The sequence below is a fragment of the Pterocles gutturalis genome, unplaced genomic scaffold (genome assembly GCF_000699245.1).
Source record: "Pterocles gutturalis isolate BGI_N339 unplaced genomic scaffold, ASM69924v1 scaffold12604, whole genome shotgun sequence".
NCBI lineage: Eukaryota > Metazoa > Chordata > Aves > Pterocliformes > Pteroclidae > Pterocles > Pterocles gutturalis.
In genome coordinates this window covers 17,301-34,702 of record NW_010135867.1, presented here as the reverse complement: position 1 = coordinate 34,702, position 17,402 = coordinate 17,301, and the positions used below count along the sequence as shown (strand labels likewise).

At 45.4% G+C, this 17,402-nt stretch overlaps 1 protein-coding gene across 1 annotated transcript; it reads left to right on the top strand.

The window, feature by feature from the left end:
* Positions 1 to 476: 476 nt before the first annotated feature.
* Positions 477 to 17,015, top strand: LOC104468063 (tetraspanin-4-like; the record flags this gene model as incomplete). The annotated part of the gene is made up of 3 exons (XM_010082067.1): positions 477 to 572; positions 3,056 to 3,247; positions 16,941 to 17,015. Coding segments are annotated over exons 1-3 (363 nt in total), but the record flags the coding sequence as incomplete, so codon positions are not given.
* Between the last annotated feature and the right edge of the window lie 387 nt (positions 17,016 to 17,402).

The following is a 17,402-nucleotide window of genomic DNA, read 5'->3' as shown; positions in this document are numbered from 1 at the left end:
GCAGTCAATACAGACCCATGTGTGGCTGGCAGTAGATCAGGTTCAAGCTGTAGAGTTATCGCTGATCTCTTTAGTGTACTGTTTTCTGTTTTAACTATGACAGCTTCACTGTTTGCATGGAAGCTCCCAAATTGTCAGGAGTAGCCCCGTTAATGGTTTTGTTTCATTTCACATCTCAACTAAGCCCTGAAAGCTGTCAGACTTAGTCTCATCGCTCTGCTTCTGACTGTTTGGCCCAAAGACTGGGGGTTGGGGATGGGGTAGGGAGAGAAGGTGGAGGAATTGGAACATGACAGGTAACTAAGTAAAATTATCTGTAACTTAGCAGCTCCTTACATACTAACACAGAGAAATGGAAACAGGCACCGTAGAACCAACTACAACAGTTTTCTCTTTGCTCTGATCCTGAATAAATAAACATGATCTCTCCGGTTCCTGGATCTTAGACTCAGAATTAGGCTGCTGCTCAGGCCGGAATGGTGGGGGGCGACCCTTTTGGATGTTTGGGAACAGGAGACACTCTGCTCTCATTGGAAAGGCTCCTGTGGCTGTCCCGGTGGGTCCTTGTTCCCGTAAGCATTTCCATAACCAGGTGTGTGAGTGTTGTTGTGGTCATTGAACAGAGGCTTAGAGGTGTGCCTGGCTGCTGGGTGGAAAGAGGGGTTTAAAGAGCAGCTCAGACTAGAGTGAAGGGCACTCTGCGTTTCCCAGGGCCTGCTGTGACAGCTTAGTGACTCTACTCAAGGACCGTGAGGGGACATTCTGGTGTGGGAAAGGGAACAGGGCTGAGCTAAGGGCGAGCAGCCCCCAGTAGTGTGTGCTGACATTTCCGCAGCAGCGCCTCGTGAAACCCAGTTTGAGCTGGATGGTTTAACAGTCAAAGGATCCCTTTGTGCGTTTCAGGGTTTGGTTAATCAACCTGAGGAAGAGCTGTGTATTATCTCCTCAAAAATAGGGAGAGCAGGAGCTGCTAGAGAGCCTGATGTATGCTAGAGTGTCTCTGAATCAAAGGCAGCGTAGTGAGATGCTCCTGCTGACCAACTGACCTGAAATATTCAGCACTGATCTAAAGGGCTACAGCACAGTGGTGGCATTCTGCATGAACCATCTCCTGGTTTTGTCATGTTTTGTGCCACTGGTGAATTCCCAGTTTCCCCAGACATGAATGACTTTGGAGGGAGAAGATGCTGGAATCAACTGTCCTAAAGGCAACAACGACTCAAGCATTATGCATTGTACATCGTAAAGGATTTACTGGGCGCCAGGGGAGCTGGGAGGCAGGTCTTGCCTTCACCGAACACAGCAGCAGCCTTGGCAAGACCCACCTCCCATAATCCAGGTGACAGTTGGAGGGGGTTTTTTTCTGGTTTTTTCCTTAGGCCATGCTGATAGCTTTTGTTTCTATCCCCTCAGTTACCCTAAATGATTTTGTATGGGTTACCTTCTTGAAGTATTCTTCTCCCTGCTCTCCCCTGGTTCTTCTTCAATCATTTTAGACCATGTTCACGATCATGGTCCGTAAGTGGGCAGAGGGAAGGTATTTCCAGGGCATATGGTCAAGGCACGGACTGTCTCTCCGTGGTGCTTGTAGAGGGGACTTGGCGAGAGGGTGACTATGGTGACACGGGATGGCTGTGTATGAAAATGCTGCTGGATGAGAGGATTTCACTCCCTGTGTCCCGGAGTCTCCCTTCTCCCAGTGGAGACGCGCAGGTTGGTGCAGCTGAAGGATGTTACACTGGGGTAGAGTTCTGACCGAAACAGACTGGTTTGCAACTGGGGTGGGGAGTCTTGCCTTCAGACACAGCTCTGCATTGTCCCTTATGGAGGGGGAGTTCAGTGGCATGCAGAGGCAACCTTAGCAATTAGGGTAAGAAATGGCTTTGGCTTTGTGTTTCTCTTCTGTGTTTCAGTTCTGAGGCTCAGCTCTGCCCCAGGATTAGCTTTTTCCTTCCCCAGTTCGTGAGCTGCCTCATCCACTTTGTGCAGACATTTAATTGATATGCTCCTATGTCTGGCTTACTGCTCTTTGAACACAATTTCTTGCCTAGCCTTTAATTGATTTGGATAATAAAGTGCAATTATAAAACTCAATAAAAATGGGTTATTTTAAAGGGAGAGCAGGGAAGAAAGAAACCTAAGTGATGCTCTGCTGTGTGACTGTATAATAATGCACAATCCCCTTTGGTTTAATTCTATTTAATTGCTCAGCTTTACTCAGATTGTTACAATTCTGCAGGCTTTCTCGCAATTACAAGCAGCACACTTATAAATATTTGCATTTTTTAAAAATTCCTTGTGTATATAATAGTTGTAAATTGTATGTGTTTGTGGTGTCTGCTGCCTTGCTTGTGTGCCTGGGGAGCCTGCCGCTACTGCTCCCCTCTCAAACCTTTCCTAAACCAGCCGAGCCCTCGGCTGAGGGTTGAATTACCAAACCAGTGGCCGCATGAGAAGTAAACATCTGCTTGGTGTTTGTAGTATTCAGCTCTCTTGCTTCCAAGGGGAGCTGGACCTTGGACAGGAGCTGGGAGGTATCAGGTGCCCTCCCAGGAGACGATGCTCTAGTGGGATTTGCTCCTAGCATGTGCCAGGAATGGGAGATGGTGTGTTGGGATGGGAAGAACTGGAGATCGAAAGTGCTTCAGCCATTCTGGGCAGGTCTCTGAGGTACCTAAATAGGATATGGATTTTTTCAGTCTCTTTGAGATCTGAATCTTTGGGAATTTCTCATTCTCTCAGTGTCTGCTTTTTCACTAGAGAGGAAGAGACCTGATATTTGAAGTTGTGTCTTGGATTTAGGAAATCTGGGTCATTTTCTTGGGTGTTAAACCTTACTGATAAGTTCCCCCTCTATAGTTTTTTTTTTCTTTTCTTTCTCCTTTGTCTGTTTTCCCTACTGAAAGTGCCATAGGGAGAGCTCATTCCTTAGTGGGTGTGACTGCTGGATTTACCCCAGCAGAGCCATTCTGCCGCTGCCATGTTGATATGGCTTAATAGCTGGGGTTGCTTGGGTATGATAACTGAATTTCTTTCTTTGTCTTTATTTTCGCAGTTGGGAGGCTGTGGAATCCTTGGAGTAGGCATCTGGCTGGCTGTTACTCAAGGGAACTTTGCCACCCTCTCATCGTCTTTCCCATCCCTGTCAGCTGCCAACCTACTGATCGTCACGGGGACATTTGTCATGATCATTGGCTTCGTGGGCTGCATAGGCGCCATCAAAGAAAACAAGTGCCTCCTGCTGAGTGTGAGTATTAAGCTGCTATGCTGTTGCGGTGTTTGCTCTCTTAAGGTGCTGGTGCTATTCCAATGCATGTCACAGTGTCCTGTATTGCAACAGAAGTTGCCCGCTTGACATGGATGAGATGTGAGTCATGCTTGAATTGGTCTTCGGTAGCTCTAAGGAGCTGCTAGATCATTTCTGATCATGCTTTTAACCTTTCCTTGGAGGATGACACCTGCAAGAATGGAATGGTTAGTGGTGCTGTGGGTTTCCTTGAAGTCTTCAGAGAAGAGGGAGAGGTTTCTGAAGACATCTTTTGCAGTATACCCTTCAATTATTTTTTACTCAGGTTTGGTAGCTGTCTACTCCAAATGTCTACCCCGGTGGGATTGATGATCTGAAGTCCTGGGCAGAAAGATCAGTGTAGCTTGATTTTGGTTTAGAATGGAAATGAAGTCCTGATTTAGCAATGCTGGTTTTGCCAGTCATTAACTCTCAAAAGGCTGAGATGTCAGGAAGCAAAGGTACTAGCACAAGGAGACTGCTGTGAAGTACAAAATTAAGAAGATACCAGCTGTCCATAATTTAACAGAGGCTTGAGCCACATCCCTGGTGTATTTTATCAAAATGTAGTTGATGCGGCTCAAAGCTGGCATTTATTAGTACCCAGTGCCTGCTGTAGGTGGTGTTAGTGTAGATTTTGGGTCCTGTTCAGCTGAAGACCAGGAAGTGAGGTGATCTTGATGTTCGAGTCCAGGACTTCACTGTGAGGTTCGGCAAACCTCGGAGTGAAGCAAAGCTGGGGTTTAGTTTGGTGAGCTGGTGATTCCTTTGTAAAAGGCTGCTCCTCACTCTGCTTCACATCCATTTTGCTCCCCTGGGAACTGCAGAATGAGTTGAGGCTACAGCCTTTTATCCCATATGGTTTGTTGGCCCCCCTTTTGGCAAAGACCAGGTCTCACTTGATCAGCCATCACTGCTGCAGCGGGGGTGAACGTGCTGACCCAACCCTAGATGGGAGTTTACGGGTACTGCTCCTCCTGACACATACTGCACAATACTCGGAATCTAATGCCCTTCAGTGCATGATGTAAGGACTGTACTTGGTGGATCAAGTTAAGTAACGCAAAGGAATCTAGATTCATGCAGGAGCTCTTTGCATGGGAGAATTGAGAAGCTTGATGTGACCCGGTCCCATCGTTTCACGCTGCCTGCCTGTCCTTGCCTTGGTGTACCATGGCTGTGCAGCCTGGCCTCTGTTTCACTTGATTTTCTTCATTAGAAAGTTAGAGCTCATTACAGCTACTTCTTAATGAGCTCTTAAGATTTCCTTGAAGACACTTATGGCATTATAAGCGTGTGGACCACGTGGATGTGCCTGGTTTAACCAAGAACAATTTGGACCTCCCCTTGCTGTTACCTCCTGTAGTGCACCCGTCCTAGTGACAGGTTGCTGCTAGTCTTTAGACCTGCAAGGACTGGCAAGACAAATTCCCCATGCAACAGGAGCACCTCTTGTTCTGCTCCTAAAAGCAGAAGAGGAAAGGATGTGGCAGTTACAAGGTGGGGAAGGATGCGGTTGGGAGGATGTGCTGCTGTTATTGGGATGAGTCATTTGGAGGACGACATTGGAGATATTGCGGGAGGCATGGAGCACTGCTGGGATCCAGAAATGGACTGGGGAGGAGGAGGGCAGGAAGAGCTACTAGCTCAACCCACCTGCGTTGGAGGAGCAGAATTTTATGTGGTGGTAGACACAGCAGGGTGGTTTTGTGTGGTCTTGCCTTATGAATAGTGCTACTGCTTGATGATGTGATAAGGAACGGGATTTCCTGAGGAGTCCGCTTGCGTGGATGAGAGATGAGCAGTGTCAAGAAGACATTTCACTCTATTTATTTCATGCAGAGCAGATGCGACTGGTCCTGGATCTTTGTGTTCTCCACGTATGACATTTGTACTGGGTTGTCAGAGCAAACCTGTGAGCTCTTTGCTGTTAGGCTGCCGTGACATTAGGTGTAAATGATAATAATGGCTTACCTCTGGCATTTGCTAATGACTTTTGAAAGAAAGGAGGACAGAGGAAGTGTTTTAAGCAGTAAGGGACAGATGGAGAAAGGAGGGCGAAAGCAGAAGTAAAGCTTAATTTGTAAATGAGATGTTTGCAGAGCTGCGTGCAGTGGTCAGGAATGATCCACGTTAGCTCTGAACAGCGTGTTTGGATAGCCCAAAGCTTCACAGCTTTACTGACTTGAAAGGACTTGCCTGGTGTCCACCAGCTAAGGAGCTGGCAGATATTCTTCATTCAGTGGCAATGTACAGCCAGGAAATGCCTCATTATTCTCTTAGAAACAGGCCCGCTCCTATTTCTCTGCGTTCAGAGGAATAGAACAATATGAAAAGCTAAAATAGAGTGTGAAAACAAAAATTAAAAGAAAACCTCAACCATCTTATGCGTTCTGCAAAAAATCCGCAGATGGAGCGAGTTGTGCAGCTGTCATTCCAAGATCTCGGTGAACAAAGAATGGGTACTTGCAATGATTCTTGTTTCCTCCAGCTACAGTGGGAAAGAAGAAGAACTTTTCCATCATTAGATCTCCCTGGGGAAATCAAAGCAACTAGCTTTTCTTGAAATAGGTATACAACCTGGTGTATATAACCTTGCATCTGAATGTAGATGCAAATTGATGAGTGAAGCCGGGGGACAATGCTTTCTTGTTTCAGTAAGATTCCTTTGACATCTCTGCTATTCTTGTTGCTGAAGATTGTATAACAGAGATCCCTCTGCTAGAAGCTCAACTGTAGTTAGAAGATGGCAGCTGTGTTCTAACGGTAGGGTTACTGTCCTGAACAGGTGACACAGGTAATGAGTCTGACCTGAGAAGGTTGGTGTATGGGCTCCCATTGATTGCTTCCATAGGTATGTCGTCCTGCATTGCAAACCTCTATAGGCTATCTTGAAACAAAATTAGGAATCTACTTTTGCTCCCTTCCCTTTTGCAAATGTATTGTCGTTCTAGTGTCCATCCATAATTTTCATGAATTTTAGCAAACATTTAGCACGAGTGCTCTTAACCCCATTGTGATGCGTGTGCTTTTCAGCGGAGGGCAGGTCCCGGCAGGAGGTGAGGCACCGCTGGCTGTACTGCTCCAGCACCATCCGTTCTAGGACTGACTTCAGGCAGGTGCTGTGTGCCTGTGTGCCTGCCATTGCTCTCTGCTAAAGACATTTATGCTGGATTAAATACTTTTTTCTCTTTCATGCTGAAATGTTGACCTAGCTGATCCTTAAGGGTCTGTGCAAACATTGTCTTTTAGGTTGATTGCTTAAGTTCTGTGTTTGAAGAGATAAAACTCTCTTTCATACCTGTTTAGCAGAGATGTATATTTGTATGCTTGCACTGAAAAATGTCTTTGTTCCATGGATAGTCCAGGTTAAGAATCTCAGCTCTAGACATTAAATGATGCTGGATTATGTTGTTCATTAGCTGTATGACAGTATCACCTGCAGGCAGCCTGTGAGATCAGGTGCTTGCTTGGTATCGAACTCCTGGTACAAGGAGGTCCCTGCCCAGCAGAGCTGACCATGGAAAGTATTATTATCCTCATTAGACAGATGGGGAGCTGCAGCAAAGTGAAACAAAGAGCCTTGCGTTGGTTACACTGGGAGGTTGTGGGAGAGCTGTGAAGCAAGCCCAGCTTGTCCAAATCTCAACTCAGTCCCTCTGTCATCCTCCTTCGATTGCAGCAGAACGTGTCGCGCTGTCCTCTGTCCTACCTTTCAGAAGTACTTAGTGCCATGTTTCCAGAATAGTAATGACAATTTTGATTTCCTTCATTATGTGTATTATGTCCAAATGACAAATAAATATCCCACAGCAAGTTAGTTCTCTATTTTTCCTTTGTTGAAAGTGCCTAGTTGGCACAACCAGCGGGTTTCCATGAGCCCCATGTCCCAGATGAGCCCGTCAGCCTGATTGCAACGTTACCTTCAGTTAGACAGGAAACAGCACACTCAGTGCAGCTGCCAGACGGGGCATGCAAACATGGGCTAATGCAAATTTTTTGCAAATAGGAACTTACTTTTGGTCCAAAAAATCATAGTCACTCTTAAAAACAGTATTGGGCCCTTTGTGAAGGAACATGGGTGTTTTTTTTTATTTTCTCCAATGATTTGGTACAAAGAACATATTCTTCTCCTGGGTGGGATGTGCGGCATGGCCAATAATCCAGTCAAAGGAGGCTGAGGATGTGTCGTGCTTGGGTAGACCCTGAGGCCTAACGAGGCTTTAAGCCGACGTAGGGGATCCTTCACCGCGTACTGCCCATACAGCAATATATTGGAAAGTGGAAAGCGCTTGAAGGAGACAAAATGCTGATTCCTCTCTGATTACCCAAAACGAGCCTGCCTTCTTGTAAAGCACCAAGACTGGGTATGTTCTGTCGGATCAGGGGTTAGATCAGTAGGAAGATGGCAGATATGCCCTCTTTCCCCTTATTCCTGATTTGTGGATAAGCCTGATTTTTTTTTTTTTTTTTTTTTTTTGTAGAAAAGCTGAAACAATGATTAATGAGAAGGGGGAAAAAATAATAACAGATCTATGTGTTCAGCTTAATTTAAATGAAGACTTCATATTAATAAGCAAGGAGCTCATCACAGTTGCTGGAATGAATGAGAATTAAACCTTGATGCTAGGTCAGGAGCAGCTGTTGGGAAGAGCTGATACCATACACTCCCCTGAATGACTGTCCAGACATCAAAAGTCTCTTATTTATGGAATAGTCCCAGGCGAAAATGAGTGCCCGTGATGTTTTGTACTGTGCTGTTCAGAGTTTTCTGAACTTCAGCCAGCTCATCTGTAAGTGAAATAGCAATAAAGGAGATGAGGAAGGAGTTGATGAATAGGAAGAAAAGGAGAATAAAAAGCCCTGCTGTTTTCAGTGGTGTCAGTGGATCCAGTCGGAGAGCTGAGAGCTGGAACTCCATTGGTGACAGGGAATTTATTTCAAAGAAAATAAATGGGAAAGAAATAACTCATGAATGACTTCATCTCAGTAATTTAGTGCTACAGACCAAACAGTACATTCTCATTCCAGCTTAGCACGTGAGCTTGTGTTCCTCTAGCAGTCTGAGGAGCAAAACCAGGGAAATGGTGGCTGCAGCCACAGCAGCAAGGGACACAAAGCCCGGGAGGATACTGTGCACACACCCTGAGAGCAGTACGCGTCGTGTGTAACACTTCTCTGCACAGTGCTGGGTTGCATGTGAAAGCCCTAATTTACTACCTGTTTGGACTAGTTTTGTTGCCTCTTCTTTTTTATTAAGAATCTATTTCTCATTGCCTTTCGGTTTTCAGCTTGGCTGATACTGAAACTCAGGAGTGGATGAGACCTGTCCTTGCTCCCTTCTTTTTTTCAGCTCTGGTCGCAGTTCATCAAAGGACCTGGGAGCAGAAGAGAGAAAGAATAAAGCTGTTTTCCTTCCCTTCTGTTTTCAGACCTGAGCCTAGGCTCGGTTTGTAGGAAGGGCTTACCTCATAGGGTAGTATTTATTTTGCTGGTATAGACTGATGCAGTACCGCTAGTACCTGGTGCGCTTTGAATCACAGAATCATAGAATATCTCAAGTCGGAAGGGACCCATAAGGATCATCGAGTCCACCTTCCTGCTCCTCGTGGGACTACCTACAACTAAACCGTACGACTAAGAGCATCATCCAGATGCTGCTGGAAGTCTGACAGCCCTGGTACCCTGACCGCTTCCCTGGGGAGTCTGTCCAGTGCCTGACCACCCTCACAGTGAAGAACCTTTCCTGATGTCCCTGTTCCTCTTTGTATGGCCAAGATGCTGCTTTATGGCAGTCAGACAGTGTGACAGCGCCGCGTGCAGGAGTCAGGGGGGCTGTGCTGATTTGTAGCAGTTGAAGGCTTACTCTGTCTGTCTACATGGCTGTCAGTGTGTCTGAGCTCCTAACTCCTGGTTGATTAATCCTTTAACTAGCAGTTGTTAGCTGTGTGTTAGCAACATCAGCTTCTCTGCAAGCTCAAGATCCCCTGTCACTTAGGAAGCCTCCCTCACCCCATCGTTTGTCACAGCATTCAGCCAGCTCTCACGTGCTGGAGTTTCTTGGAAGGAAACCTGGCTCCGAGCCACTTCAAGAGGGGACCCAGAAACCAAGCCTCATGTGCCCTGCTGCTGTCCGTGAGGATTGAGGTGGGTCGCAGATACCTCGCTGCACATCAGATTACCAGGACAACTAAGTGATCCCGTGAGCCTCACGGTAGAGGAACAGAGCACAAGACTACGTGGCTGTCAGGGGAACACTTTCCAGGAAGGACAGATGTGTTCACTCTGATCTGTAAGCCTGACGTCTGCTGACTTTGATGGGCTTTTGCTCCAGACCTGGGGTCACCTGCAGGATCTGGTAGGCAGCAGAATGACTCCCATTTCGAAAGTAAAGGACAGGTAACCTGTGTGCTCCTTGCCAGCCCAGGCATTCATGGCACTTTTGAGGATAACTTTTAATAATTTTTTTCCTGACAATAAAATTATCTCCAGAGATAGAAAGCCATAGGCTTACCAAAGCATCATGTGTGCTTATCATTTGTGTAAGTCGTGCATTTGCTGTTTTAGCAACCTGCCTCTTAAGTTAAAGAGCAACACTGGCTTTTTTCTTTAAGGACAAGAGTTACCAGAACCTCAGGAAAATCTTAACTCTGGAGGTAAAGAAATGGAGGTTGTTTGTGTAAATCAGTGATGCCGACACAACGTGTAGCCAGAGCTGAGTTGATGCGATAGACATTTCAGTTCCCCAGTGAGAATATTACCAGCTAAGGACAGAATTAGGTAAACCAAATGGACTTGCTGCTCATTTTTTAAGCTACTGCAAGACTGACCTGTGTGCATCTGATGCAGCAGTCTCTGCGTAGCACATCTGGGAACAGCAAACTGGGGAGAAAACTGGCAGTAGAATTTAAATACAGGCAAAATACTCTACCTTGTCCTTTTTTCTCTTCTTGACCATCTGTTCTCACCACGTCCTTCACTTACGCAGGGCAGTTTCTAGATGCTGTTTTGAGACTCCCAGAAATAGGAGAGATTTTGTGGTGTTCTCATTAGCAGGTGAGGTCCCACGGCAAGCTTAGCTCAGGGTTTGCAAATGCACATAGAGGGAGAACTGCAAAATTTCAGAGTGATTTTTTTTTCCCCCCCTTCAACTCATTATAAGTCGTCTGAGCAGCATGGTCGTGTCATTTGCCCATATCGTTTTAGGGGACCTTCTGTGGGTTTGCCCAGCACTGGGGCTCAGCCAGATGTTCGGTGTGACCGTGGGTGTGCAGCCAGCCCTGCACACCGAGCAGGGTGTGTGGGGAGCACTGGCTGCTGCTCGCCCCGTCCCGTCAGGGCACCGTGGTGTCTGATCGCGTTTCACGCTCCGATGACAAGAAATGTCCTGGGGATGGCAGGCTCCAGGAAGGTCCATTTACTAAGTACACAGGTGATGTTAGGTCTGAGTAAAAGGTGCTAAACTTTGCGTGTCTTTGCCATAGATGGAGAATACAGGATTAACCTCCAGCCACAGCCTTTTAGGTGTATTTGCAGTTTCCGTTAGGACTCAAGCAGCTGCTTTGTTGTTAAAGGAGTGGTGCAGGGACGTGTGAGAGCTCGTCTGATGTTTTAGTTCCTCTTCAGCCACGTTGTACTTCACAAGTAGGATGAGTATCCATTTTGGCTAGGGTAAAGATTGACACCAGATCACGGCACACCTTCGCAGTATGTTTGCAGAAGAGATGAAGCAACCCTTAAAGAGTCAAAGGCCAGCAAGACCTTTATTTGTGTTAAGGAAAAATACTCTGGGGTCTGTTAAGTGGACCTATAGCCACCTACTGCTGTGATGTGAGAGTGATACCGGGCTAATATTTGATGACACTTTGTTGATTTTGTTTCCGTTTTCGGAGAAGATGGAAAATGACTAGAAGCGCCACAAAATGCCAGTTAAAATCCTATAACACATAGTATGGAAATGTCAAGTCTCTCGCCTCTCGCTTAGTAATCCATTAAGACTGAATAATTCCAACTGAAAGCATTCATAAGACTATAATGAAACACTGTTAATGTGTTAAAACTGCATATGTTGTATATCTTCCCAGAAATAATTCCTGTAGATTTCTTTGAGCCTTATTGATCAGCACGAGGTTTTTTGCACATTCATTCATTAGAAATATCGTCCAAACATAAACACAGCCATACTATATATCCAGCAGGCATAAAGCGTGCCCGGCTTTGTCACAGTCACAATGAATGAACTATTAAGGATTTTAGAGAATGATAGCTGATGAACCAAATTTAGATCCATGCCATTTTCATAATGGAGTTTCTGTTCGTAAGTTTGCTTGTGAATTACTGTCCTTTTACAGTTTATGAGCAAACTTACCATTTTTATGTTAAAAAAATGAGATTTACTTCCAACAAAATATTAAAAGAGCTAAATATGCACAGCATGACATAGAGAGGGCTCAGATGGGATGTAAGTCTACAGATATTCAAGGTGTCTAAATATTATGGGCAGAAAGGAGGCACGCGTGGTGCCACAAAAGGTGGTAAGTAGGAGCAAGGCATGGAACTAACAAAAGGAGAATTCAAACCGACTGTCAGCAGAAGCTTTGGAACCGAGTTGTACAATCAGAATCCGCTGCGATGGAAATTGATGGAAGCAAGCTAGCTTTTCTCTTTTGTTGTGAAGTTCAGGTGGTAAATCAATACACTGGGATCTTATTGACTGTAGCTCCAGTGATTGTTACTGTCTGGGCGTTGTCCTGTCATTTCTCATTCGTTGCTCTGTCTCTTTCTGCACCAGTCTTCCAGGCTGCAGGAGTAATTTCTAAGATGCACGTACAATTCCCATTGCACTTTTTCTTATGTTCTCCTCTCCTTCCTCGGTTCCTCAGAAAAGAAAATAAAATTTTAAAAAACTAAGTAAGCCTTTCATAATGTTCCTACTACCTATTAACATACCAGATCAAAATGCCTTTGGGGAGTTATGCTGAATCAAACGTCTTGTGAGAACTGGTGACACATTAACCACTTTTGCTTTCAAAAGTGGAAGAAAGTTTCTTTTTTTTTCTTTTGAGTGCTGATAAAATCTGTACCATATCAGTTTTAATTGTGTGGAGGTCATGTACCAAGGTGTAAGAAGAAAGCTGTTCTGGGAAACCTTTTACAGCGCCTGGGGATGATCTTTATATTGCTGTGCTTGGAAAGCCAGAGCCAACGTTGGCAAGCATTGGTACCTGAAGGCGGGTACAGGACCCATAGAAAGAGCGGGTGGTTCTCCAGTACCTGGAGTTCTGTTTTCCAGTACCTCAGTGGGAATTCTTGCATAGATTTTAGTTTTCATAGGTCGTTTGGTTTTTTTTCCCAAAGTGTGGAATATGCAGTGAGTTTGGTAATAGCGTTCAGGACCTCTCACGGTGTTACCGCTTTTGGTGCTCCACTTTCTGCATCTACGTTTGTTGAAGCAGCTGCTTTGATTTGGGTAGGGGTGGGGATGCTGCACTTCTGCAGGGAAGATACAAGACTTTGACAACGCCAACCATAGTAATGAGGCATCTCAAGGCATCAAATGAGGCGTCAAATTCAAGTAAAGTTCTTCATTTTCGGGCAGCTTTATGAAGTGTGGCTGCTATAAAATCCATTAAGTTCTTTTGACTTTAATGGAGCTCTGTGAATTTGTAGTTAAAAGGTTTGACTTCATTCATTCAAAAAACAGAGACTCTGTTTTACACCTTCAGTATTAGAGACAAGACACTAGCCCTGCAGAGAAGGTTATGTGCAGAATGTGAGGTAATTTTTGATACTCTTTCTGTTCATATCAAATTATAATGTAAAAATAAATTTTTAAAAAATCTTTTTGGCAGGTAGTTTAGGCCTAAAGCACAGTAACACAATCTGATAATCCTCCTTTTAACTAAGAAATAAAGGACCTTCTCCTTTTGGTCAGAACAAGCAGACATCTTTCAAATACATGGAGAGCCTGCACTTTAATATGAGCCTTTGTCTTAAATCAGAATAAACAGATAGATGTAATAATTGGGTAGTTGTGGGCCATACCAAGCCCCCCATTCCCTTACATTTCTTGACACCAAGAAAGAATAACACCTTCTTCCAGAATAAGATAAGGCTACATCTGGAGTGCTTAGCCCAACTTGGGGCTCCCCAGTGGAAGAGACACCTCCATACCAGAGGGACAGGAGTCCGGTGGAGGGCCAGCGTGATGGGGATGGGGCACAGGGTGTGCGAGTTCAGACCCAGAGAGCTGGGTTTGTTTTGGCTTAGGAAATTAGAGCAAGGAGGAGATTTTATTCCTATCTTCACCTACCTTATGGTAGAGTCTAAACAAAATACAGCTTTTGAAAGGATTCACAGGGACCGGACAAGAGGTAACAGACCCAAGTTACATGGAAAATTCCAATTGGAGATACAGAATGGTTTTTTTTGTCATGGGGATAGTCAAGTGTTGGAAAAAGGTGTCTGGTGAGGCTGTGGATGGCTGTGCATCTTCATCCCTGGAGATGCTCAGGAGGTGACTGGGCACAGCTCTGCACGGCTTCATTGCGTTGACTGTGCTTTTAGCAAGGTGTCGGACCAGATGGTCCCCAGAGGTCATTGACAACCTCTGTGTTTGTGATTCTAAGAGATTCTGTCTTCCAGCAGCCAGAGCTGGACTATTCTTTAAGACCAAAGTTATATATGTACATGTTAGAACCAGGTAGATGAATTAAAATCTATGAAGTTAGAGTTCTCTTGGAAAACCAACAATGTTAGTCCAATGAATTCTCTGTAATTTCTTCTACCTGAGATGTTTATTAATTAGGAAGTGACATTAATACTGAAATTAAAGCTGCTCAGTGAGGACTTGGTAATCCAGCCTGACTAAAAGGCAAAATACTTGACTGTATCAAACTTGCAGTTGATGTTACCAAGGAAAGATTACCTGCAAATCTTTTTTTTTTTTTTTTTTTTTTATCTTCATCCTGGGAGCTGCTGCAGGCCAAGAGCAGTTAGCTTGCTGGAGCATGTTAACAGGAGCAACCTGCCTGCTCGTGTGTTTTACTTCATCTTGTCTGTGCCAGAACAGCAGCTGAGTGTCCCCCTTGCAGACAGATGGACAGTGTAGGCACCACGGGAGGGGACACAGACAGGCTGGCTGTCAAAGTGGTTTGTTCAGTTTCTGGGGTAGGTTGTGCTAATTTGTAGGTTGTTTGGTCTAAAGATGTTATTTGCAAAGCCGTGAACTTTAAAGCTGTTTCGGAATGTGTCACGGTTCCAAGGAGACTGCTGTCCTTTGGGTCTTCCTACAACTTTCTTGGTGTTTTTTGAAGGCCTGGCCTCCTCCTCTGCTGTCTCCTGCCCCCACGGCAGCGGGTCCAGGTTCTCTGTAACTGGTGGCCAGATCCCATCCTAAACCAAACCCTTCCCCAGCAGTTCTGGGGGACGGCACAGAGGCATTGCGTGCGCGGGTGGGTGCCGGGGGAGTGGGGAAGGTGCTCTGTGGGATGGTTTGGGAGCGGTCTGGTCACACGCGAGCTGCGGGAAGGATGCGAGTACACTTTGTGTGGTTGTAGACGCTGAAGGTGCTGAGCCCTCGCATCTCGACTGGATGTGAGGAATGCAGGGTTTTGGGTAAGCCAGAAGGCACGTGCCTGGGATGGAGCGGCACTTTGAGGTCCCTGCTCTGAATGCTGGAGCATGAGGGGATTTCAGATGAAGCCAGCAGAAATTTAACCTGGGCGGAAGAACATTCCTTGCCCTTTCCTAGAAGTAACTGAAGTGCTATTTTTGAAGTTCTTCCAAAAGCTTTCATGCTTTAGACAGGAACAAGCTCAGAATAGATAAGCATAAACAATTAAGGTTTGGCAGAATTATAAGCTGGCAGAATTGGGGTCCTGTGGCAGGAAATGCTGATCACTGTTTGTAACGGGTACGAGTCCTTCCTTTGGTCTAGAAATTGCCTGATGTGACCCAGGCTATGCCAGGGAATTTCACAGGGAGACAGCGGTGTTCACATCCGCATTTTGGAAAAGCTGTGCTTTATGGATGAGCAAAAAAAGTGCCCCACGGCCATATAAAATATAGCATAGTGTCTGTGCATCTTTGCAGAGTGATATGTGTTGTCCTGTTTCAGTTAATGCTGTGCAGCAGGCGGAACGTAAGTGTAAAAAATAAGCAAGCTGCAGCAAGGCTGGTTTGCAAAGCCGTACGGCAGGTCAGTGCTGGATGGTAATGGTATGGAAATCAGCCTGGATCACAAGTGTGGGTGAGTTCTGTGACTCAAAACCCGGCAGTAATAGGATCCAGTGTTAGGGTCAGGCAGGTGTGACGATACTAAGTGCTGAAGATTTGAAAATAAACTGTAATTTAAGACTAGCAGAACAAAATGCAATGAGTTCTGTAGACAGTGTAATTGTACTCGTGGAGAAAGGTATTTTCCTCTTCTTGACCTGCTGCCCTCCATTCGATCACAGAAATCCATAGGTTAAAGGTTTGGTTTTGATTTTCCAGGCAGTGAAGAAGCTCTGATAAGGCTTTGCAGCTATTAAACTTTCATAGGTTTGCAGCCTTGTGGTTGAAGCTAAAGAGACAGTAACTGGTTTTTTCCCTTGGGGATGGGACTTCAATTAAGTCAGGGTTGCTCAGTATTAGAATTCCAGCCTTGCAGGATGCTAAGTGTGTGGAGTTTGTGTTACAGGGAGCAGGACCTTTGCCTGAGCCTGACAAGTTTCCAGAATTACTCTCTCTCCTTTACCCATCTTTGCAAAACTCAGATTCATTTAAAGCTCTGATGGCCCTGGTTCTAAAGTCTGTGCAACCGCTGTGCTGACCCCGCTGCAGACCTGTCCAGCATCCTAACAAAAACCAGAGCCCGTGGATTTTCAGCAGTGTTTGGCGTTGCCAACAGTTCCTCTCCCTGAAGTCAATCAGAGCTGAGGGCTTTAGAGAATCTACCTGAAATCCCCGTGTTAAAAGCTTTTTATCCACTCCTTTGAGCTTTTTACTGCCGGGTTTTAGGCAGTTCCACGGTTTATGAGGAGCAAAAGAGATGGAATGACTTGTTTTGATGCCTTCAGTACAAGGCAGCCCCTTCCCGTTGAAACCCGTGGGTGATTTGTGTCGCTCCCCAAAACTGCTAACCTGGTATTCCAGCGTTCTGGTGTGCCTTCCACTTCTCCTGCCGTTCCCCTTGCAAGGAGCTGTGACTTCACGGGCTATGGCCCAGGCTACCTTCTCTTGCGATGAGAAGTCTGAGCCGTGGGTTTTGCTGGTATCTTGTTAATTGGAAAGATCTGATAGGGGAAAAAAAACCAGAAAACCTATCCTGGGAAGAGTCTGAAGAGTTCCTGTCACATAGAGCACTGGTGTGCTGGGGGAACAGATCCTTGTGGGGTTTTGTGCTGTTCTGCTGAAATCAGTGATATGAACGAGCCGTACATATGCCCAGATCCTGTTGTGTTTCCTGACCAGTCCTTGACCTGCTTTGTCCCTTGCTGCAGGCCGTGTGCTGTAACACAGCCGCTTGGCATCTTGCTGCTTGTACAACTCCCACTCCCCACTCTGCATGATCTGCTGAATGTACTTTTTTTGTGCATCCAGGAGAAGCTGAAATTAGATGTTGATGGTTTTTGCTTTTTGTTTTTTCCCCTGTCCTTTCTTCTCTTTACAGTTTTTTATCATGCTGTTAATTATATTTCTGTTGGAGCTCACCGTCGTGATTCTGTTCTTCGTCTACACCGACAAGGTAAGCCAGATTCTTCATTTTTTTCTTTCCCTTCAGCAAATTTTTATCCCCTTTTCCCTATAAATAAATCATGAAGCACTTGGCTTGGTATGCACATCGTGCTTCTGTCTTCCCTGAGACACCCCTCTCAGGAGGAGCTCTCTCAGAATGCTTAAACAGCCTTGCAGGACCAGGCTCTCTTGCTTGCTCATGTGTACAGCTCAAGGTCACAGATACTGCCAAGTGCATCTGCCATTTAAAAAAAAACCCTCTCCAATAAAAAAAAAAAAAAAAAAAAAAAGGCAAAGAAGCCAACAAGCCTTACCAGGAGCATGTTGGAAGAGACACCCGTCAGAACGAACAGGGTTTTTACAAAATATGTTTACAATTTAAGAGCCATGTTAATGT